The sequence below is a fragment of the Musca domestica genome, unplaced genomic scaffold (genome assembly GCF_030504385.1).
Source record: "Musca domestica strain aabys unplaced genomic scaffold, Musca_domestica.polishedcontigs.V.1.1 2, whole genome shotgun sequence".
NCBI lineage: Eukaryota > Metazoa > Arthropoda > Insecta > Diptera > Muscidae > Musca > Musca domestica.
Genome location: NW_026712249.1, coordinates 5,844,284 through 5,870,234, shown reverse-complemented (window position 1 = coordinate 5,870,234; position 25,951 = coordinate 5,844,284). Strand labels below are relative to the sequence as shown.

The 25,951-nt window shown below is 36.0% G+C and overlaps 2 protein-coding genes across 8 annotated transcripts in view; both read left to right on the top strand.

Annotated features, from left to right (window-relative positions):
* Positions 1-1,667: 1,667 nt before the first annotated feature.
* LOC101889331 (disks large 1 tumor suppressor protein) overlaps positions 1,668-25,951 on the top strand; it is a 38,881-nt gene continuing 14,597 nt past the window's right edge. Inside the window, exons 1-11 of one of the 7 annotated variants that reach the window (XM_059121712.1) lie at positions 1,668-1,885; positions 2,236-2,671; positions 8,688-8,711; positions 9,018-9,572; positions 9,646-10,018; positions 11,063-11,153; positions 15,362-15,575; positions 15,649-16,065; positions 16,131-16,233; positions 16,957-17,031; positions 24,468-24,512. In XM_059121712.1, the coding sequence (XP_058977695.1) occupies positions 2,582-2,671; positions 8,688-8,711; positions 9,018-9,572; positions 9,646-10,018; positions 11,063-11,153; positions 15,362-15,575; positions 15,649-16,065; positions 16,131-16,233; positions 16,957-17,031; positions 24,468-24,512 (1,987 nt within the window). In that variant the 5' untranslated portion in view covers positions 1,668-1,885; positions 2,236-2,581. Of the gene's footprint in view, positions 2,672-8,687; positions 8,712-9,017; positions 9,573-9,645; positions 10,019-11,062; positions 11,154-15,361; positions 15,576-15,648; positions 16,066-16,130; positions 16,234-16,956; positions 17,032-24,467; positions 24,513-25,951 lie in introns of all 7 variants that reach the window. The other 6 variants (XM_059121714.1, XM_059121713.1, XM_059121715.1 and 3 more) reach the window with 6 other exon arrangements.
* LOC131802163 (uncharacterized protein K02A2.6-like) lies at positions 18,948-23,836 on the top strand. The gene has a single exon (XM_059121711.1). The coding sequence runs from the start codon at positions 19,033-19,035 to the stop codon at positions 23,263-23,265; it is 4,233 nt and encodes a 1,410-aa protein (XP_058977694.1). The 5' UTR covers positions 18,948-19,032; the 3' UTR covers positions 23,266-23,836.

Below are 25,951 nucleotides of genomic sequence, written 5' to 3'. Positions count from 1 at the left end.
TTATTCTTGCTCCGTTTTACGTTCTAATGTGGCGTTTCCACTGCACTTGATTCGCTCTCTATTCGTTGTTTGACCCTTAACTATGAAAGAACTACCTAATTCTTCACACAAAATTTCCTGAGCGAACACTTATATTTGTACGTTGTTCAAATCAAATCACTCTCAGAACAACGAAAAAATATGTCCCATCCCTAAAAAATGAGAGCATTTATCGGAAAAATAAATTATGACATTTAAAAATTAAAAATAGAAAAATTTAATGAAATTTTAAAAATTTTTGGGAAGACTGAAAATTATGAATGAAAACTACAATGTTGAATGGCGAATGTACATTCAAACGAAAGTAAATTTTGTTTTCTCTCTCATTCGAGGTGCGCATTTTGTCCACGAGTTGAATTTCCACAGAAAACTGCAAACAAAAGAGGCAATATTTTCAAAATGTTTCTATCGGCAGAAAAAATGTTTGACAAGTGTCTCTCCAGCAGAATTTAAAAATGGAAAAACACAAAAATGTGTTCAAAATGTCAACATTTACACAAAAAGTTGAAAACATGAATGAAAATTGTAAAATTAATGATATAAAAAATCTTTGGGAGGAAAACAATAATTTATTTTATTCATATAAGTGAGAATTTCATGTATTTTCGTATAAATTCCCATTAAAATCAACAAACAAAATTTTTGGAGAAAGGAATTATTTTACTATGAATAACGAATCGTGCCGTATGAACGGGTTAATTCGTGTACCTAATTCTTAGAGCGAACAACGTTGTTAGGTTTCCAATGGAAACATGCTATAAGCATGGCACGAATACAGAAGGTAGAACAAAGCTACCCCCTAAATACAATTTTTATCTTTTGGTGCCCCTATTCTGTCAAAACACACAGTTTTGAATTAAAAAAAAAAACTGAAATTATTTCAAATTTTGATGCAACAAAAATGTATATTTTCCCCGTTATCGGGAAACAATTCAATTCAATTTTGTGGAGAATACCCAACATTTCATTCATTTTTGGGAGTTTTCCCCAATATAGTAATTTTGTAAGAAAAAAAGTAAAATAAACAAAACCAATTGTTGCATGATTAAAAATGTATTTGACACTATAAGACTCCGGTACAGAGTTGCATTTTCCTTGTTACTTCGAAATTGAGTAACCTTACTGAGCCGTGGTTCTAAGTTTTTGTTTTTCAAAAAAGTTTTCTTTGTACTTTTACTTTTTGACTATCATTTAAAGCGTGTTCACACTATCATTCAAATAACTAAATTTGAAATTGTTTTGCCACATTGCCATGGTAGAAGAATATAGGTAGACGCATCGACGCAGCTGCTGGGGCAATGAACTGTCAAACCAATTTTGGACTTGAAAATGTTGAATGAAAAATTATTTAAATTTGTAAAAATTGTTGAAAAAGGCATTTTACAATAACCTCCGAATGACGTCGTATAAGAAAACATATAAAAATCTACTTATATTTGAAAATAATTTAAAAAATTTTTGACATATCAATGCTCCCAAGCTTTGATGCATCTACCTGTATTTTTCTACCATGCACATTGCCAAGCAATCGATATGTTAGCAAAAATGGCACTCACAACTCACTGTGTGTATACCACTATAGACCTTTCGATGACAATACTCGATTAGTCGATTAATCGAAGGTCGACTTACGTATCCCTAGTGTGTGTGCCTTTCGAAGGGAAAGTTTAACGTTGACAAAAATACGCCGCCGTTCGCACGAAAAATACAATAAAATACACTTAAAATAGAAATTGTTGCTGTTTTGTGTTGTTTATATTCCAAAACAAATAAAAGTTTATTGAAAAAACAAAGAATATGTTTAAAAAACAACAAGTACAATAGCGTTCGGGCTATTTGGCAACAAGTGAATGAAGAGATAAAACAAACACACTCACACATACGATTTATTAACGAAAAGAAGAAGAAGAGGAGCAAGATATAATGAAGATGATGATGATTAAACAAGTAATTTTAGACATGTTGCGGCAACCAACCAGCACTCCTCGCTGATGATACAACATTGTTGCTGTAGTAATTGAGTGCCTTTACGTGCGTCGCCGTCGTCGGGCGAATGAGTGTGTGCGTGCGTGTGTGTCAGTGTTGTTTATTTTATGGAATTTGACATATCGCTCGCCGTCTTCTTCGTGTTTTGTTAGTGTATTTGATTAAATCGTTCTCGCAATAATAATTTTGTTTACTCCGTGGAAAAAGTAGAATTTTTAGTAGAGAAAAAGGCAATAAATTCCAAAAGAAAAAAGCAAAAAACAAATCAAGAAAATTTAAGAGAGTGACCGAGCGAATGACCAGTGGGTTATAATTAACGTGTTCTTGTTGTTGTTATTACACCCATTTTTTGCTGTTGAAAAAAAAAGAATTTTGTAGTATCGTTTGTCATACATTCACAACGATTTCGTGTACTTGGCGGCGGACGGACGGACACATATAATTAACACAGTTCATTGTGACGCGCTATATAAATACCGTGCGATCCAACACACCTGCTGGCCACCGGTTAGCTTCCGATCCCAGTGGAATAATTTTGTTTGTTTGCTGAAGAAATATGACTACACGTAAAAAGAAAAGCAAAGATGGTGGCGGAGGCGGTGGGGGCTTTATCAAAAAAGTATCCTCCCTCTTTAATTTGGACACGGTAACTATTATGTGTTGTTGCTGTTGTATGATCTTTGTAATAATTTTGGAGTAAAATAATGTTTGTTGTTTTTTAATTCATAAAAAAATTGCAATGATGATGACGTCGAGGTCGACGTCGTTGGCGACAATAACAAAACAATGGCGGCGGCGGTGGTGTTGGTGAAACTGAGAAAGACAACAGGGACCACAGGCTATTTTTATATGCCCACTTTTTACTTCGTTGTTGATGATGATGAGATGATAACATCATTTATTTTTAACGCCATCAAGCGGAATCTTAGCCACAATTCACAACATCTACCATCCAACAAGCTAGCCAGCCTGCCAGCCAGCCAACCATCGTTCATGTATGATCGATCCAAGCGAACCAAATAGGTACCCTGAAATAATTTCTGATTTTTGAGGGGCTTCCGGAGGAAAGAACCACTTCTACTACTCCTCGCCGGGTGCCATGAATAATAATGGAACACAATATGTGTGTGTCTGTGCGTAATGATTTTCTTTTCATCTAGAATCTATAGATGGCGTTTCCATTCCTATTCATTGAATACAAATTTCTTGTTGTTGTTGTGTGTTTTTCATAGCGTTTGGCTGTGTCTGCTTCTTTTTCCTCTTCGTGTTCTATTTGCATATGCTTAGGAAGTGCCAGTGCCGTATACAAAACGTAAAGGAGGGTGGTAGGGAAGCCAACATTCCATTGCATGTAGTAAGAGCAGCAGCAGCAGCGACAGTAGAATCAGATTTTTCTATTTTCATTTGCGTTTTCTTTCTGCTTCTTGTTCTCCACCTCAAATATGAGTGACAGAAAACGCGATCGTTTCATTATAGCTGCTGAGAAAGATGATTATGATGACGATGATTATGATCATGATCACGATTAAAGATGATTGACTTCGTCATCATTGTACTAGTCATTGTAAAGCGCTTTAGCATTTATTAGTAAGTAGCTGGCAAAAAGCTGGCTGTCTAGCTTCTAGCACGTACTTCATGATTGGCAAACATTCATAAATGTATTTGCTTGACCTCATATTATTATTTTTGACCATATTAAGGTCATATCAGTCTTTTGTTGATGGCTTCTGATCTGATCTAAGGAAATAATAATAAGTAGTTTTGTAATGTGTATAATCAAAGAAGAGCAAGTGGGGGGAAGGAGGGAGGTGGTATCATTAATTCATAGATAAAATCATTAATAGCTTTATGTAGTTGTTAATCAAACCCCGCAATGTTTGACTTGTAGTTAAGATGCCTTAACGTGTGAATTTTTGGATAGCTTCGAAGTCTGTTGTAATTTTCCTAGCTATCTTTTGTTGGAATTGAGCGATGAGGCTAACTATTATGTACCTTGTTCGCCATTCGCTTTGTAACGCCTTGAAATATTCACTGGAAACCCCGTACAAAATGTAGGCTTATCACCATACAAGTCTATGTCATTTTAACGATATTCGCTTGGCTATATCTTGAAATCAAGGTGGAGTCTTAATTAGTTTTAATTTGACAATACAGATTTCCCTATGGAAAATTTTCAAATTAGTCTACTATTTTCTGTACTTTGTACTGGAGTTAGCTGCAAATTTTCGAATTTTTGTTAAATTAAAATTCTCTCTATTTACATAAAAAATACAATATCGGTATGCATGTTGTCATGTATATTAATTCGAAGTTTTATATTCTCCCCAAGCACCTGTAATATATTTTAAAATTTTAATAGGAAGAACTTATTCTCGCCAAAATGTTCACTGTGGGTCAAAGTTATAACGTATACATAACATCAATCCTCCTAATATAATAATATAATATTCGAACTTAAATCTGTACTAATTTTTTATAATGGTTGCATGGGATTTCAAACTTTTTGGAGATTTTATTCTCATCATCAATACAGGGTGAGAGAAAAAAACTGCAACAAAGTCAAACGCCATAACTTTTAAATTTTATTGAATGAAATTTTAGAATAAATTTAGATTTGTTCAAATTGATCACCTTTGGCACGAAATATGGCCTTGAAACGGCCAATGAAACCGTCACACGCTGCATGAATGTTGCTCTGCGGTATTTTGGCCCATTCCCGGCGAAGCGCTTGCTTGAGGTGATCGCTTCTTTGGTATTTTTTAGTGCCAACCTTGCTTTCCAAAATACTCCAGACACAATAGTCCAACGGATTGGTATTCGGAGATTTTGGTGGCCATTGAGCGAGGAACCTCATTTTGTAACTATTCTTAGGTGGTGCGTGCTGAGTGCGATGGTGCTGAGTCCTGTTAGAATGTCCAAAGTCTTCGGCCACAATGTTTACGTGCCCAAGGCTTTAATACACCCTCCAGCATATGTTCGCGATAATATTCGGCATTTATTCTGATGCCACGTTCATCCACACCATCATCTTGGCCGGCGCATGAATTCTGGTGGCCAACCAAAAGTGCACATTTTCGATCATTTTGTTTGTTTACTAACTGCTGGACAACGATTGTTTTCTCATTGAAGAAAACCAAATTCGGCAATTCACCACTTTCGGTGAATTAGCTCTTTTGAGTCTATTTTCTTTCTGTTGCGGTGTAAGTTCTTGCACCTTTTTGGCATTTCAATTGCTTTACCTCGAGATCATTTTCCAATATGTGCCGAATAAAATATTGCGATATGTTCTGTTCAAGAGTCATTTTTCGGCTTGTAAACAATATAATGAGCTGTTACGGGAGTAATTTTAACAGCTTTCGGACGAGTGGCTTAGAAATTACAGCAGACGAGTGGAATAAAATACGAATGTAGTTAGCCACCTATGTTGCTAACATCCAACACAAAAGTACGAATCTCATTGATTTCACTTCAAATTTTTTAGTCTATCTTGGGATTCTTTTCAAATCTTTCTTTCAAATATGAAAAACATACAACATGTTTTTAAAGTCCTGTAAATGGGCAGAGGTAAAGATAAACTTTTAATATTTTAATTTTTTCCACAAAAAACAAAAAAAAAAAACATTTTGTTAACATGGAACCTTACCTTGTCGTGCCTATAACAATTACCCTCATTTTCTATTAAATTATTATTGATTTTTATTGCAAAACGCTTTGATTTGAACTGTGATAAAGAAATGCATATGTATCTATTTAGGAACGTAGAAAACAGATACTTAAGTGTCAGCATTTAAGGACTCAAATGGTAACATCAAACCAGTTATTTGGTGTCGTATAAATCACAATTTTTGGTACTTAATAGCTTGGGATAATTATTTTTTGTCTGATTATGAGTCGATTCCGAAAGTATCCCACATCTGTAGTGTGTAACTTTCAAAGTATGCCATTGTCATTGATTCTAAAAACTCAAGACCTGCCACATTCAATGGCAAATCGCTCGCTGCGTTCCCAATTAAAGCACTGTTAGTTAAATGCATGTACACTAATAATTACAATAATTGTTTTGCTTTAAAGTCGTATGTGTGCTAAAGAAAATCATGTTACCACGGTGATATCGACAACAACAAAAGCAACCATCAAAATACAGATAAAAAATATGAAGGCCCTTTATCGCTAGCTAGCCTCATTTAAATGTGAATTATTATTTTTTATGCTATTAAAAAAAGAGACACATTAACATGTTTCTGGTCTAGGCTATTATGTTTTGTTTTCTTTTGTTGTTGTTGCTGTTACGATATTCCCTCTTTAGAAACCATTGTTTTGAATTATGTCATTGTTTTATGTTTGCAAATTTTAATATTACTTCTTTTTATTCAAAAGATTTATAGATTCCAAGGTGTTTACCTTTTTGTTTAAATTCTAATAGGATGGGATATAAAATGGGCGAAGAGCGTGTTCTATATTCGTCTTATATTTTTTTCGATGTGTAAAACGTGAACAAATCTCCGTCCGTTTTGCTTGAGGAATAAACATAGAATGGAATTAATATATTTTTATATATTTATGATTCGTTCATTATAGACCCAATAGAGATTCTATTTCGAGAATAATGTTTTTTTTCAAAACCATGCCTTTCGGCCATAATCGTAGCTATGAAGCGGTGCGTACCCAAGATTTGTTGTGTTATTGCACTGTATTTCTCCGCCTAAAAGTATACTCATCATTATATAACATATTCAATATACAATTTTCAAAAGCTTGGAGGGCGATTTTTTAAATCTTTTAATGGGTTGATAGTACCAAGGAAAATGTTAATGCAAAAGAAGTACTTGAATTGGGAGTTCAAATGATTCCGGACTACACCATCTTGAACTGATTCCGGACTACATCAAATTAAAAAGGTCTTGGCCAACGGTTGAGTTAGTAAATCTAATTTTTTTAAAGGAGTTTTAGGTTTCGAAGAAGGCACCACTGTTTTACTGCGCAAGACTTCCCATTCTACCATTCCTCTTTTCAATGTCGATCCAATAAGTGATCTAATAAGATGCTGTAGATTTTGCAACTTCTTCTGAGATTCTTGTCTGGATTTCAAAATGAGATCGTTAAAGTATCCTCAGATGTATTACTAATTTTATTATCGGTTTGAATCAAGTTATGGGAAATATATGCCAAACTTACAGGTTCACAAATCAGTGGGCATTGTAAGATTTGAGATGTATTGGAGATTCCCAAATTTTCCTATTCTAAAGACATCTTAGGCTTGGGGTTTTGTCGATCGAATAAGTGATCCAATCGAAGATGCTGTACATTTTGCAACATATGCTGAAATTTTACCAGGATTTCCAAATGGGATCGTTGAAAACATCCAGAGCCTGACTTTAGGATGGCAATTTGTGACACTGTTACTCGTAAAATACATCTTTCTAACGGATGTAAAACGGTTTTTTTTTTGTTTAGCCAGAATGGAATAGATTTTGGAAAAATAATTTCTTCTTTGTACGAAGACGCCAAAGCACAAGGCCCCCATTCTGCGGACTGAGGCTAAATAAATACCAAGAGTCAGTTGGTGGGTAATTGGGGTTTTGTGTACAGAATATTTTCAAAATAACATACGAGCCGCCGATAAGAAAACCGACATTCTCCTTGCTGTTAACACACAATCGGTCCAGTGTTGATATCATCTGCAGGATTTTGATATGATCAGAGGCGGGATTTCGATATGATCAGTGACAGGATGTCGGTATGATCAGAACTACTACTACACTTTCCGTAAGTTCCCATACCCACAGAGGTATTTTACTTTACTTTACTTTACTTTCAAGATCTTCTTGGTTTCGGGACCAGCCCTGGCCGTTAAGGGAGCAACATCGACAGAGACAGCTCAACTCTATTTTGTAACATTCAAGTGGCAGTGTCATCCACATTTTCGTTCCCAAAAGCTGTTATAAGGCAATATTTTCGAGGGAATTAAATCTTGATATTGAAAGCGATTTGCAAATACTTAACTCTGATTCGGAATGCAAATATTGCAAAGCTGTCAACTCCGATTCGGAAAAGATTGCTCTTGGGAGTAGAGAATAAAATGAAGTTAAGCCAAAGGAGGAATACTCCAGACTAAAGCAAATCAAAACATTTTCAAACATGAGATCGACTGCCAACGGAAAGTTTACTGGTGTCTTAGCGATTTAATCCACCACACATTTGTCAAAAGTCCGTACTGGTAATCAAATACATGTAGACAAATACCCACAATTTTATAAATTGAACTTTTCAAAATTGGTATTCCCCTAGCCACGTAAATTGCTTCGGTATTTCTTGGATTATAGTCACTTATGTACTTCAAAAGCGATTTCTGCTTTTGGAGCAGCAGTACTCTTCTCATATAATGTAACGAAATACTGTAAGGATTGGGTATTTGCTATTTAGAGCTCCGTCCTTCTTTTCTATTCTTTTATCTAATTTCAGTTCCATATTGAAGTTAAATCTTAGAGACTTTTTGGTACTCCCTCATCAACAATAATATCCCTCATTCTTAGAACAATATTATGCCTTAGTTTATATTTTTTGATTTTGTAGTTTTTGTTTCTTTTTTTTTTGCTACTTTGAGTTGAATTTTAATTTATTAATTTTTGTTTATTTTTGTTTTATGTAAACTGATATTCTAGGCTCATCGGACATCAACAAATAAGGTAAGAATTGTTGAAATTTTAACCGAGTAATTCGCTTCGTTTTCATTTTCATAACATTTTTGTGTACGTTTTAACAGCCGTCATGTGTGTAATTTTTGTCCTTTCCCCCCACTTCAATCATTCAAAAGAGTTTTCATCATGAAAAATATGGGTTACATTGTTTTTGTATGTTTGTCTAGTTTTTGTTGTCTTCACTAGCAGTCGATGATTGTCTTTTGTCCAAAGTAAAATAATCAAATGATCTGTGTTTCAAATTCACCTCCCCCAACATTAGCTCTAATACAATGGTTTTCTTTCCTATTTTAGGTGAATGGCGATGAGAGTTGGATATATGAGGACATTACGTTAGAACGTGGAAATTCTGGCTTAGGATTTTCCATAGCAGGTGGAACCGATAATCCACACATTGGCACCGACTCCTCAATTTATATTACCAAACTAATACCGGGTGGTGCTGCTGCCGCTGATGGTCGTTTGGGTGTAAACGACATCATTGTCTCGGTGAATGATGTCTCGGTGGTGGATGTGCCGCATGCCGCCGCGGTGGAAGCTTTGAAAAAGGCCGGCAATGTAGTCAAACTGCATGTAAAAAGAAAACGTACCGGTGGCGGTACACTCATAGATGATCCCAGTCAAATGGCCACGCCAGCTCATGTTGAGGATACGGGACCGAAAGTATTGGAAATTGATTTGGTTAAAGGTAATAAGGGGCTGGGTTTCTCCATTGCCGGTGGCATTGGTAATCAGCATATACCAGGAGACAATGGTATCTATGTCACGAAAATAATGGATGGTGGAGCGGCTGCTGTTGATGGTCGTCTGTCAATAGGCGATAAATTGATAGCTGTAAAAGCCAATGGGGTAGGTGTTGAAATGCAATTCTTAAGAAATAGGAACAGTTTTTAAATCTTTGTTTTATTTGTTTTCCTTCCAGGTTGATAAAAATCTCGAAAATGTTACCCATGAGCAGGCGGTGGCCACATTGAAGTCGGTAGTCGATAAAGTCACATTGGTTGTGGGCAAAACTGCACACAGCCTGCCGGCAGCATCAGCGGCGGGACATCATATTAATCAAGTGAATTCGCATTCAACAGGTGCGATAAATACAATAGGGCAAACAGTTGTTGATTATGCTCGCTCATCTTCCACCACACCATACACGAACAACAACAACAACACAAACGCTATGCCAACAGCAACAACAACAGCTACAATTAACCATAGCAATCAGCACCACCACCATGCATCTTCCCCAGCCGTTGCTGAGCTAATTCCATCAACATCTCGTTCCCAGTCACCTTTGCCTCGTAAGCTTTGTTTCTTTTTGTTTTTGATTTCCAATTGTTTTTGTTTCCTTATGATTTGCAAAACCACCCAATCAATTGTCATATCCTTTGCCCCTTGACCTCTGATCTGTTAAGTTGAAGAACAAATTCTCATACATTCCCAAATCCTACTACCGTCCCGTTCCCCCTTTCAAACTATCGAATCAAACTAAACCTAAGAAAACTATCATCGCTACACTTGTATGCTTGTGGACAACAACATGGAAAAAGTGAAACAATTTTCACAAAATGAGAAACATTTTTGTTTTAAGTAGTAGAATATTGATTTCGTTTTCGTTCATCTCTTAGAGCCATACAATTAATTTGAATATTTAGCATGTTGTGTGAGAATTAATGCCAAATAAGGTCTGCCTGCTAAACGACAGCCTTGTTGAGAACTTTTTATATATTTATTTCTGCTTAAATTATAAAATGAACAATGACTCTGCTGCACGTTTTTTGGCTTTGGAATTTAGAAACGTTTTTTATTATTATTTTTCCTTACTTACATTGAAGTTAATTTTATTTCTGTTTTTCCTTCTTGTGTGTGCGTCTGTGTTTTATTAAATGTTTGCATGTCTACTGCTGCAATAACAAGAACAACAACTACTGCTGCATACAAGAGTGGTGCGTTTTTTCCTCTGTTTTTTCTTGACCGTTTTTTACTTTCATTTTTTATTCTATGAATCAACTCTCAGAACCCAAATTCTAATCAAAGAAAATGAAAGAATTTTAATCTAAAAAAAAAAAATCTATATCCTCACTCAACTGGCTTCTGAAAAACCAACCTACCACAACAACAAATATGAAAAAAAAAATAAATTCTACAAAAAAGCAAATCCGAAACAACTACATCCAATAACCTTTGCTTCTTCTCTAATGCCACTAATATTTAATTTTTGTTTTCTTTGTATTTCCTTTTCCCCATAAATATTTGGGTGTTCTTTTTTGTGTTTCTTTCGAACGCTTTTTATTTGAAATGAAACGTTTTTTGTACAAACATCACACACAAACTACTACTTATAGAACAACCAGGATCTAGGTATGCATCTTCAAATGTATTGGCCACAGTGCCTCCAGGCACGCCACGAGCGGTTAGCACCGAGGACATAACAAGGTGAGTTGTTTGCCACTATATATACCAAAATAGTGTATATGTGTATTTGTACTATGTATAAAAATCGTGACTAAAATCTATTTCAAAAAATAAACGCGTGTATGTGAGTATGCATATTTGCGCTGATATGACGATATGTATGTGTGGTTGGGCGGCCTATATGCGGAGCCTAAAAGGAAACATCATCTTGTGTTTTTATTGGCTACTAAAAAATTTACAAATGTTTGGTGTAACAGTATTAAAACAATGACGAGATATGTTTGGAAATTTTTTGAAACGAATTGGAAAATGACAAACCAACGGGTAAAACCTATGCCCGCAAACATTTCACAATTTCTTCCGAGAAGAAGGTTAAGGGTATCAACACGTAAAAAAGAGCGTCATTTATATAGAAGTTTTCCGTCAAGTATAAACTGGTGTTTATTGGAATATTTAAATCATTAAACGGGCATGCCTTTTCTACGAAAAATGAAAGAAAACTCTGTTAATATTTAAGAACACATTCAATAGGAGATAAAATATTGATCAAGCAAACGCCATTAAAATTCGGAATTAAAGAAGAAATTTCTGATTTATACTGTCTGACGGTAGTCGCTGTCATCTTAATTCCTGCGCATATACTCTTGTCAGGAATGAAATCAATACTAAACATTCTCTTCTAGTGATCTGCAGAAGGCGTTAGTTCCAGTTCTATATAAAAAAAGAAAAACACTGTTGAGATTGCACGACCTGCCTTAATTATATGAAACCTATCCAAATCAGCTGAAACCCTTATATGTACCTGTTTTGTCAAAATAAAAAAAAATGTCAAAGAAGCAAAATTTCCGTAGAGTGGAACATGGAAAGTATGAACTATTTTGGAGCTAGTTATCACCTACCCTTTTGAAATTATATGTGCCAGACAATTGATTGTATAAACGGAGCGTTTGTATGCGGAAAGCTCAACTTCTATCTCATCTTCAATCCATCGTCGATGCGAAAAATGTAAAAATACCCACCACCGATTCAGAGTCCACCAATTTAGAACACTCATCTCTGATTTCAAGGAGTAGAAGAGAAGGTGTACTCCCATACCATATGTATGTGTATGGGCTTCAATATCTGTTGGGTGTCGATATTAATTTTCAAACTTGTCCACAATGTGGGGATATTAATGTGGGGGCGGACCAGACTATATTGATTTTATTAATTTCTCTGTAACACTAATGCATTAACCATTGTGCCTATATGTTGTCTTTTACAGTCCAGCTCCTTAGTTATCCTGGTAGATGTTACCTTGGTGATGTTTCTTTCAGTAGATTCATGTTGGGGTCAGGTAGTTTTAGATATTTCATTGGTTTAGGTTTAAGAATGCGCAGGAATCAATCGATGAATTACGACGAATTACCTTGCCAGAAAATGTTTTTAACAACCCTGTATATGGTGATGGTAGCTACGCCTGAGAAGAACATTAGAGTTTTTATATCTCACGTACCAAATGACCTGCACCTCCTGTTGGATAACGCTGGATTTTCTCACAGTGGTTGTTTAATCATATCAATCTCTTCTTCATCTTAAACTTTTAGCCGTTAAATATTTGATACCACGATGGCCAGTCTTCCGCTATTCTTAAATCATACCTACGGATCAGACTAATTCAACTGGGGTATCTTTTAGAGAAACCGCGCAAATGGACTAGAAACCTAGCAATCGGTTTATAACTTTTTTGATGAAAGCCTTTTTGAAGCACCTGACATAATAGCTTATAGATTATGGTTGACAGTCTCATCGATCGGTAAATCAATCGACTGGAAACCACGCTGAGCTAATTCATCAGTTATTTCATTGCATTGTCCTGGGACCGAACAAAGCTTAATGAACCCACATATTTTAAAGAGGGGTTTTCTGCAACGAAGAATAGCTTTCGATTCAATGACACTCGACTTGGTAGCTTTAAGGGACTGATTATATGTATATATTCACTGGTCCTGTTATGGTTTTGCAAAGTTCTCTTACCTTTTCGGTTGCCATCTAGATTGCAAGCATCTCCGCCAGAAAAATGCTACAATTGTCATTATGCCTATGAGCATGTAATAATTGCTTTAGGACAATAAAGCAGCACCGGATTATGTTATAATACCACGGACTGCAGGATCTTCATGATCATTCATTGGTCATCTATATGTCGGATAGTTCAAAAATGCTGATACATGTGAACAGTGTGCTTTTGTCAAACCAGGTGAGTGATTTTTCCGTTTTCATCGAGGCTTCTCCAAAAAGAAGGAATTTCGACATACTTCCCCTTTGGCACTATCATGTGCTGGGGTCTGAATGAATAAGCGTAAAACACGAAATCCCAGCAAACATTTTTTCAGTAGGCTTCACTGTCTTACGTACTATAAGCGCTGGGAAATTTCTGCAGATTATGTCCACATTGGCCTGGAAGTTCGCGCTCTAATTCATTCAGGATCTTCATGATCATTCATTGGTGTATAGAGTTTGCTGGTTTAAGCATCGGAGCTATTTACCATCTATATATCGGATATTTCAAAAAAAAAAGTATTTTTTTCCGTTTTCGCAGAGGCTACTCCAAAGAGAAGGAATTTCGACATACTTCCCTTTTGGCACTATCGTGTGCTGGGGCCTGAATCAATAAACGTAAAACGTGATATCCCAAAAAACATTTTATCACATAGTTTCACTGTCTTAGGTCTATAAGGGTTAGAAAATTTCTTCAGAAGATTATGCCAATGGCCTGGAAGTTCGGATTCTATTTTTTTTAATGACATGAGAAAGTTAGTGTTTACCGGATTAAAGCTCACATGGTTAAATAATGTTTTTTTTTTCTGAAAAATTCCCTTGTGATGCTGGGTTTACTGTCTTAAATAGAATGGAAATTTTTCAACTAGAATTTATAAAGAAATTTTCTTCAGGGCGATTAATTTCTCCAGAAATCAGGTTTCGTTAAGAATCCAATTAAAGCGCTAAATGATGCTATACGTACTCAATAGGGTGCATCAAAGCCAACACTATCTCCATGACTTGATAGCGCCACCTTCATTCGTCATGTAGTTTTGCTGCTATGAGAAATGTCATGGTTTTCTGTTTACTTTTCGATTAGATACAATGATAACAAACTGTTAGATAGATATGCTATGATTTTAGCTGATGATGATAGCAACTAGCCGAAAATAAAACATTTGAATTTCATCAAGAGATGGAGTGGAGATGCACAACGATATCAATTTTTGCTCAAAATCCACTTTTAGCTGGTTCTTTGACTGTTTAGCATTGCGTTAGTGTTATCAAGTCAGTCGCGTTGGTAAAAATCTAAAAACGGCACGTGCAAAAGTTGAATTTCTTCAGAGAAGAAACAATCTGCACATCGGGGTGTTGTTACACATTGATTGGTTGCAGTTCGAGTTCGATTTCTCCGCGGGTGCGTGCGTTCGTCGTTGTGCTTGCTGTTACACTTAATTTGCAAATACATAATCAAAAATGACAATGTTTTGGCAAACTACCTAGAAATTCATTTTTGGTGGAATTAATTAATCAACGTTAAACGATACAACCAACCAGCTACTGCAGCTGGCTGACTGGCTGGCGTTTAAGCAATCCAATCCAAGCCAATCCTACCCACACCCAAACGCAGCCAGTTCCTCGCAGCCGCCAGCTGAGAGTGGTATATTTGGATTTCTGTTTGCATTGTGTTTTTGTCTTTTGGAACTTTTGGAACAAACAATGAGCTGTCTTCAATTGCAATTACTAAATTTGGATGAACGTATTGTCAGTTTACGCAGACCTTTGTTGTTGAGGCCTGTTTGCAAAGAGCTCCAAAATCATCATCAACAAAACCACCTCCAACAGCTACGGCTACAGTCACCGTCACAGCGGCAGCAACACCAACAATTGCCAAATCAGACTATAATAATAGCAGCAAACACAGCAAAAACAACAACAATAACACTGCTCACGGCTGAGACATTAACACATTCCACCACAAGCAGAAATGCGTTTTCTGCCACCGCCGCTACGTTGGTGAATAATCTACGTGATCGTCATAAGAAAACTGCCAAGTGATGTGTTTTATTGTTTTCATTACATGTTTAATATTTGTGTGTGTTCAAAGCGTTTTTTCGAATTAAATTGAAATCGAATTTACACTGTCTGTCTGTCATATGCCGCCGAGCTCCACTAATGATGACAATTTTTGCAATGCCTTTTTCCAGGGAGCCGCGTACAATTACCATTCAAAAAGGACCGCAAGGTTTGGGCTTTAACATTGTGGGCGGCGAAGATGGCCAGGGGATTTATGTATCGTTCGTATTGGCTGGTGGACCAGCCGATTTGGGTGGTGAACTAAAACGTGGTGATCAGTTGCTGAGTTGTAACGACATAGATTTACGGAATGCCACCCATGAAGAAGCCGCCTTAGCATTAAAGGTATGAAAAAATAAGACATTTTACTGCCATGGCATTTGAGATTTAATTGAATTCATTTTTGTTTGCTTTGCAGAAATCTGGTGGTGTTGTTACATTGCTGGCCCAATATCGACCCGAAGACTATAATCGTTTTGAAGCTCGCATTCAAGAACTAAAGCAACAAGCCGCCTTATCTGCTGGCAGTACCGGCACACTGCTGCGCACAACACAAAAGCGTTCATTGTATGTTCGTGCTCTCTTCGACTACGATCCAAATCGTGATGATGGCCTGCCGTCGCGAGGACTACCATTTAGACATGGTGATATTCTGCATGTAACAAATGCCTCAGATGATGAGTGGTGGCAGGCCCGTCGTGTCTTGGGCGATAACGAGGACGACCAAATTGGCATTGTACCATCGAAACGGCGATGGGAGCGAAAGATGAGGGCCCGAGATCGTAGTGTTAAATTCCAAGGTCAAGCAGTTAGTGCAAATAACAATATTGATAAGGTAGGACACAATCAAAAAACAAGGCCAACAAGGAAGACAGTCATAACCGTAACCCTATTTTTCAGCAATCAACACTCGATAGAAAAAAGAAAAATTTTACATTTTCGCGCAAATTTCCCTTTATGAAGAGTCGCGATGAACGCAATGAAGATGGCAGTGATCAAGAGCGTAAGTACCAAAGCAGACAACTAATGCAAGCTTATATATATATATATTACACCAAAACTAATTCAGCGGCAATAAATTAATAATGAAAGCAGTATTGTAGACATACACCACACCTTAGTCTAAATTATAAATAAATGAATATATAATTTTCGAAATTATGTTAAATGAGACCATAACAACAAGTTCACAACAACAAAAAAACTACAGTAAACAATTCAACGAGATAATTTTTGCACACACTAAAATCAAAGGACTATTTCCTGTCTCTCTAACTGAAAACTTATTTCTATTTAATATTAGTTTTTGGCTTATAATTTTGTTTTATGTTTAACATGTTTTACTTTATTTTAATTTTGTTGTTTATTTTGTTTTTTTTTTTTTAATTTCAAATAACAACTGTTACTGTCTACCGAAAACACACATAAAAATGTCCCGTCCGAAATATGTTCACATTACTTAACAACAACATCATCAAAAAAATGACAACAATATTATCACTTCATTTTCCAAAATTCCACATTTTTTCAACATTCATGTATGTATCTGTGTCTCTGTTTGATGCTCTATTGGTCCGTTCTACTTCATCCAAAATCGAAAAAATGTGCCTACGTCAAATAAACCAACATCACCTCTTGTTTGGTTGGTGTGTCTCCTATGTGTACCCATATCGACCTGAAAAATATTGCAAATAAAATATACGTTCCCAACCCCTCCAAAAAAAAGCTAATGGAATTGCCGCCAGTACTAGTGAACTTGATGTTAATCATTTGAACAACAATGATTCCACCGAACCTCAGCGTAAGTCCTTCTTAATAAGTCATAAGTTTTATAAGCACTTCAAATTTAATTTATATATAGTATGTAAATATGTACAAATTTTATTTGTAAGAATTGAATGATGATACGACACGACACCCCAAAGGAAACTAAGGTTAAGGGGTTATGGCAAAATATTATCAATAAGTTTGGTATTCATATATTTTTTTGGAACTGTAGCCAACTAAACGGGTTGTAACAAAATTAATAACATTTCTTTTTAAGTTAGTTGACTAAGACTAGACAACAAATTTAAAGAATTTCTTTTGTGTGAAGTAACTGAGAGTGCAGGAAAATGAGATAAAAAATTGCTGGCGTTCCATAGTCAATTTTTGAGTAAAAGTAGTTTTAACAAAGCTACGAGATAGAAACTAACCAATGTCAAATGAAAGAATACAAGAACGTACGTTAGTTTTTGTATTTCGGGGTTATTGAAAATCTTTTTTTGGGGTGCAGGCTCAAAATACCCCGGATTTGAAAATTTTTATTGTATTATTCACTACGGTTTCAACAAATGTTTTTTTTTTCTGTTTCTGTTCTCTACCCTACACCACACTGTGGTACAAGGTATTACATCGTTGTGCAAAAGAAACAAGATAGATGCACCTTTCCTGTAGTCGATCTCCAATACTAGTAGATTTCATCCAATAAGAGTCGATTTATCTATATCGACCTGTCTGTCCAAATAAGATTTGGTCCAAGGGCGAAGTCTTTGGAAATTTGATATTTATGTCCCCCACAGTCGTTAAATGCACTCCATGACAAGGATATTCAGTACAAGATACCAGGTACAGCTCAAAAATATCTCTGCGAAATTTGTTGCTCTGTGGTATTTTGGCTCATTCCCGGGGAAGCACTTGCTTGAGGTGATCGACACTTTAAAATTTTTTTGTGCCAACTTTGCTTTCCAAAATACTCCAGACACAATAGTCCAACGGATTGGTATCCGGAGATTTTAGTGGCCATTGTGCGCTGGAAATGAAGCGAGGAAATTCATTATGTAAACATTCTTGGGTGGCGCGTGCTGAGCGCGATGGTGCTGAGTCCTGTTGGAATGTCCAAGGTCTGCGGTCAAAATGTTTACTTGCTTAAGGCTTTAATACACCCTCCAGAATATTTTCGCTATAATATTCGGCATTTATTCTAATGCCACACTCGATTAATACGAGCGGAGAGCGACCATCGGCTGTTATGGCGACCCACACCATAACAATGGCCGGCGCTTGATTCTGGTGGCTAACCGAAGGTGCACATTTTCAGCTGACCTCTTCGGCAAGTAAACACGATCATTTTGTTTGTTTACAAACTGCTGGACAACTAATGTTTTCTCATCGGAGAAAACTAGATTCGGCATTTCACCACTTTCGGCTAAGCGAAGCAACTCTTTAGATCTTTTGATGAGTCTATTTTCTTCCTGTTGCGGTGTAAGTTCTTGCACTTTTTGGAATTTCAATGGCTTTACCCGAGCTATTTCTATTATTTCAACCGGTAACTCACGAATGAATGTTTCAATGTTGTCTTATAATTCGGAAAACGGGCTCGTCGTATAGACATGAGCTTTAGCATAGCACGTGAAAAAATAGTCTATAGGCGTTTTCCGAACCTGAAATAAAATGCTCACCGAACTCGTAGTTTCGTTAATTAGATCAATAGTATTTGAAACTGTTGGGGCAACCCACATTAACAATATGGCATCTCATGTTGCAACATCCTATACGGCAACGCCCATATAATAGGACGCCGTGCTACCGCCATTTTAGCTTGCTCAGTCTTGTTTTGTCTGTCACTCGAGTCTGACTCACTACATTGTAACTTCTTCATTCTTTTGAAATTAGTAGCTGTGAACGCTCATCATCCAATAAATCTTTACACCTTTAGTATTGACAAACATTGGCTTTTATTTCAAACTATAGAAGTACAACAAAAGTGGCGACGAGGATAGTGGAAATTGATCAATAATTGCACACACAACAATCCGCAAAAATGTCTCAAGACATAATTCTACAATTGTTAACAGAGCAACAAAAAGCAATGTCGCAACAAACGCAACTGCTAAAGCATATGGCTGATCTTCTTCAAGCACAAGGAGCACCAAATTCACCACACTCACCACAAACATCAAATTCATCCAAAGCAGCACTAATGGAATCACTAGCACAGTCAATGACAGCATTCGTATACGAGCCAGAGAGCGGTCTGATATTTCAAGCGTGGTACAACAGGTTTGTGCATGTTTTCGAAAAAGAAGCAAGCTCACTCGAAGAACATGACAAAGTGGCCTTGTTATGGAGAAAAATGTCGAACCAAGTACATGAAAGATTTGCCAACTACGTATTACCAGCAAAACCTGAAGACATGACTCTAAAGGATACAGTAGAGAAACTCAAGAAACTCTTTGGTAAAACAGAAACACAAGTCTCACAAAGATACAAATGCCTTCAGCTAGCAAAAGGCGACAGCGAAGATTTCAGAGAATACGCAAGCAGAGTAAACCTACAATGCGAACTATTCAAAATGAAAGAACTGAAAATCGACCAATTCAAATGTCTCATTTTCGTCTTAGGACTCAAGTCAGCAAAGGACAACGACATAAGACTTCGCTTACTAAAGGTACTGGATGATGAAAACACTACAATGAACCTAGATCAACTAGTAGACGAAACACAACGAATTCTAGATCTCAAATCGGACAACATTCTCATTGAACATCAATCAAAAATCGTCTGTTCACTCAACAAGCACGCAAAAGACTTTAAGAAGCACAAAACACCCAATTCACCCTGTTGGTATTGCGGAGACCTTCACTACGTCAAATTTTGTCCTTTCCAGAAACATAAATGCACAACATGCAATCAAGTGGGTCATAAAAATAACTTTTGCAACATCGCTAAGACTGGTAAGAATTTCAAATCATCGTCTGAAAACAACCAGAACGAATTCAAGAAATACAGCAATTCAAGGAAATCATTCAAAACTAAGGCAGTTTTCAAAACACACAACATTAATTTCCGCGACTTAAGGAAATACACAACTGTCCTAATTAACAACAATCCTGTAAAACTTCAAATTGATACTGCATCAGACATATCAATTGTATCTATCAACACATGGAAAGCTATAGGTAAGCCTGAAGCCTACGAAACTTTTGACAACGCTAGCGACGCAAACGCAAACTCAATCAAGCTCCTAGCAGAATTTCAATGTGACGTCACAATCGACAAAACATCAAAAACATTAAAATGTTATATAACAGATATAGAAAAACTCAATATCATGGGAATCGATTGGATTCAAGCATTCAATCTATGGCAGAAACCAATAACCTCATGGTGTCATCAAATAAACTTCGTTGATGAAATAGCAGAATTGAAAACGAATTATCAATCAGTTTTTGATAACAGTACCCCAGGTCTGTGCAAAACAAAAGTCAACATACAATTATTGCCAAACACAAAAGAAATATTCGTTCCCAAACGACCAGTTCCTTTCGCAGCAAGAATGGAAATTGAAACAGAACTCCTCAGATTAGAAAACGCAGGAATAATCACACCGGTAGATTCATCGAGGTACGCAGCGCCGATAGTGGTCAGCAAACGTAATGGAAAAATTCGAATATGTGCAGACTATTCAACAGGACTAAACTCAATAGTAGAACCTAATCAGTATCCATTACCAACACCGGAAGAAATCATGTCTGATTGCCACAACTGTGTAATCTTTAGTCGCTTAGATCTCTCAGACGCATACTTACAAGTCGAAGTTGACGACGAAAGTAAAGAGCTTCTCACCATCAATACACACAAAGGTCTATATAAGTTCAACCGTCTAACCCCAGGTATAAAATCAGCTCCGGGAGCATTTCAAAGGATCATGGATAAGCTATGCGCAGGCATAGAAGGAGCAAAAGCATATATAGACGACATCATGTTATCAAGTCCATCTATTCCGGAACATAAATTAAATTTAAACAAGCTTTTACAAAGAATTCAAGATCACGGATTCAAGCTGAAATTTGAAAAATGCCAATTCTTTCAAAAACAAATCAAATATCTAGGACACATAATAAGCAAAGATGGAATCAAACCTGACCCAATCAAAATAGCAGCCGTTCAAAATCTTAAAACACCAGAAAACGTCTCGGAAGTAAGATCGTTATTAGGCTCTATTAATCATTACGGGAAATTTGTAAACAACATGAGAACACTACGTAAACCTCTTGACGATCTACTAAAAAAGGACGCCAAGTTCGAGTGGACGTCACAGTGTCAAAAATCATTAAACGACTTTAAGAACATCTTGACATCAGATCTTCTTTTAACGCATTACAATCCAAACTTGCCTATACATGTAGCAGCCGATGCATCATCTCACGGAATCGGCGCGGTTATCTATCATATGTTTCCAGACAACACTATGAAGGCAATACATCATATTTCCAGATCACTCACACAAGCGGAAAAGAATTACAGCCAAATAGAAAAAGAAGGCCTAGCCCTTATATTCGCCGTTCAACGGTTTCACAAAATGTTATTCGGACGCAAATTTACTTTACACACCGATCACAAACCCTTACTCGCAATATTTGGTTCAAAGAAGGGAGTTCCAATTTACACAGCAAATCGTTTACAACGATGGGCCCTTATATTACTGGCTTACAACTTCGAAATTAAATACACAAACACAAAGGACTTTGGTCACGCTGATGTATTATCAAGATTAGTCAACAATCACGAAAAACCAGCAGATGACTTTATAGTGGCTTCAATATCATTCGAAGAAGACATACGTAACGAGATAAATGAAACTATGTCAGTTCTCCCAGTATCATTTAAAATGATCGTCGATGCAACAACTAAAGACACGGATTTACAAATGGTCCTCAAATACATTCAAACAGAATGGCCAGAAAGCAAGAAAAATATTAACCCATCAATTATTCAATTTTTCAACCGCAAGGAAAATCTTTCAACCTTCGATGGTTGTATTCTCTTCAATAATCGTATAGTAATTCCTAAATCATATCAGAGACAAATCTTACAACAACTTCACAGAGGACACTTATCAGCAGAACGCAGCAAAGCCATCGCCAGAAGTTATGTTTATTGGCCAAACATCGACAAACAAATTGAAGACTTTGTTCGGAAATGCAAAAATTGTCAACATGCGGCAAAAAGTCCAGTAAAAACAAATCTTTGCCCATGGCCATTAACTTCACACCCTCTTGAAAGGATACATATAGACTATGCTGGTCCAGAAAAAGGTAAATATTATCTTCTTATCATCGACTCGTATTCAAAATACCCTGTTATATACGAGACAACAACGACAACCACATATGCAACATTAAAAATGTTAAACGAATATTGTGCACTCTTCGGAAATCCTGAACAATTGGTCTCGGACAACGGAACACAGTTCTGTTCAGAACAATTTGAGAAGTGGTGCAGCAAAAAAGGCATTAAACACACAAGGACTGTTCGTTTTCATCCAAGTTCAAATGGACAAGCCGAGCGTTTCGTTGATACACTTAAACGTGCATTAAAAAAACTAGAAGGGGAAGAAACGCCTACGGAATCTCTCCAAACCTTCCTAGAAGTCTACAGATCCACACCAAATCCAAATGCACCAGAAGGTAAGTCTCCAGCAGAATCCTTCATCGGAAGAAAAATGAGAACGGTCTTCGACGTTCTAAGGAAGCAACAATCGCCTGAGTATAACGTCAATCACAAAATGGAACAGCAGTACAATACCAAACACGGTACCAAAAACAGAGAGTTTAGCAACGGAGAATTGGTCTATGCCAGAAACTTCAAAGGAAACAAAAGTTACTGGACAACAGGCGAAATAGTCGAGCGTAAAGGGAAAGTCATTTACAACACTCTAATCGACGTTGGGGACAGGAAAATTCTAGTACGAGCTCATACTGATCAACTTCGACATAGAGAATCGGTAGAGTCAAGCAGACAAGAACGACAAAAACTACCATTGGACGTACTACTTGAAGAATTCGAAATCGCTTTGCCTAACCATCAAGAACATTTTGCAACTCCAACAGGTTCACCAAACTGGACACCTCAAAGAATAACAAGTCGCAGACAACCAGTCGAACCTATTTCAAGATCACCTTCTCATCTTAAGGAGGGAGATGTTGGGGCAACCCACATTAACAATATGGCATCTCATGTTGCAACATCCTATACGGCAACGCCCATATAATAGGACGCCGTGCTACCGCCATTTTAGCTTGCTCAGTCTTGTTTTGTCTGTCACTCGAGTCTGACTCACTACATTGTAACTTCTTCATTCTTTTGAAATTAGTAGCTGTGAACGCTCATCATCCAATAAATCTTTACACCTTTAGTATTGACAAACATTGGCTTTTATTTCAAACTATAAAAGTACAACAGAAACATAAATGGCAACATGGTTTTTGCAAGACGTGGATTCGGGTATAGTCAAAACAGTCCCTTCCACTTGGATTTAGATCCAAGATTATAACATTAAATAATAAAAATCACATCCTTTAAAAATCAATTTAATTTCAAAAACTCTTCTTTGTTGTCTAGTCTTTTTTAAAAGAAAGAAAAGAAAAAAAAAAAAAACAGTGCAGCAAATAGTTGTTCAAGTTTGATAAATAAATAAAATAAAGTAATAGGCATTTTTTTATAATTTCTGCATGTGCAAACTTAAGTAGTTGATCTTTAATCAGGCTTGTTAAATATAGAGGCACCAATTTTTCATTGTAAAATAATGACATTTCTTTGGAAAGACAAAAAACGCAAAAGAATATTGTTTTGATGACACTCCATCAAACAGTAGTAGCATCATCATCAACAGCAATTCTTCCACTCTTCTCTCCTTCTGTTTCTTCTTACTGTAATGTATATTTCACTTTGGACTGCTGTCTTCTGTCACGGCAAACAACACAATAATACGTTTTTATTAATTGATTTTCAAATCTTCTATTTTTCCAACTGTATTATTTTTATTTACCAATTATATTTTTTCATTATGATTTCTCTTATGATGGACATGTGCTAAAAATATGCTCGTTAAGAGGTTAGGTTTACGTTTGCTAATATGAACTCATAATCGATCACCAAATAGCTCTGTTTTTTTTTTTCACAAATAAAATAGTAGCAAACAAACAAATCTCGTTGTAGACTGCTTTCGTAAATGGCAAGAAACTTGGTATTAAATTCAATAGAAAAAAAAAAAACAAAAAGAAAAAACATTCGCCCATTCATTTCCTCTGCCATTGGTCGATTGATTCATTCGTCAAAATTCAAAAAAAGAAAAATATCCCTTTCCTTTCTTTCCTTCTTCTACTTCTTGTTCTATTTTTTTTAAACAACAATATCCAAACATATCAACTATTTGTGTTTTCTTCTCCTTTCTTAATTCTTTCAATATTTCAGCTTTTATGCTATGCTATACACAAGATGATGCCAATGCTGAAGGAGGTATGTACTTATGTAAAAACAACAAAATCCCAATCCACAAATGAACTTCTACTACAACTTGTATCTTGTGATGAAAATCAAGAACAAGTTTTGCATCTTCTATGTTTGAATAGTTGAAATAAAAGCATAACTATACTAAACTTGGAGATGTGAAACTTAAATGCATTTTCATTACAAGGTTGTAAACAAATGTTTATTTCTATTATAAAATATCTATAAAGAAACCTAAATATTTAGCAAATATTTTAATATTCAATTTTTATTTTTGTGAATAGTAGTTTAATTTTTTATTGTTTTATTTTCTGTTCTTTTTTATCGTTTCTCTTCTTTACATTCACTTGTAAACACATACACGTCTTCTTTAAACATTTCTCCCCCTCTTTTTATTTTTATTTTCGATTTTGTTTTTGTTGTAATCAGTATTAGTACTACCAAATACTGCTATTATAACCACGTCTATCTCTACTGCTGTTTAAGAGCCTAATAATTATTGAACAAAAGAATATAATTGAATTTCAATTTTGTTTGGAATATTATTTGTTATAATGTTGTTGCCGCGTTTATGTTATACAATTTTTTGTTGTTGTTTTGTTACTTTCATGATCTTTACGTTATTAACAATCCCCCGATATATAAAATACAAAATTAACCAAGTACTTAATTTCAAATCGTAGTTTAATTTTTAACCGAGGCGATTAAAACTGTTTCCCATAATTCCAGATAATCTTAGCTTTGTTCCAGATCCTGCAAGAACCTACTATATTTACATTTTTTCTCGATACCATAAAGGAAAATCGGTAAACGTAGTACATATTTTTTACATTCTTGCAGTTCTGGAACAGACCACTGGAGCTGGGTTTTTACTCCAGCTTTAACTTCTATAGTCCATTATATGGGGAAAAAATGATAATTTCAAGGTACTATATAAAGATAAAGAAAGAAAGTAAGGTCACGTCAAGTTGGAGAGTTCTATACCAACAACCATTATACCATACAATACTCTGTATGACCGGAGTAACATTTTAAGACGTTGCATACCGTCTGTCATAGCCCTTTAGTCGAATGTATGTCATTTTGATGATTGTATCCTCCTTTTCTAATGGAATTGTTTGAAGTTTGGTATTTAATGTTATCAGTAGATATCAACCTATCAGGCTGAAAGTGGCCTAAATAGGTACACAAATTCGTATAATCCCCTTAGAAAGTTGCCTTTCGATATTTGGTATTTTGATGAATTTAGCCACACATTTTTACCGAATTCTTTGAAATTTGGTATTTGTCCATTTGTAACCATTCTCGGGTGGCTCGTGATGTGTGCGATGGTGCTGAATCCTGTTGGAATGTCCAAGGTCTGCAGCCAAAATGTTTGCGGGCCAAATGCTTTAATACACCCTCCAGAATATTTTCGCGATAGTATTCGGCATTTATTTATTCTGATG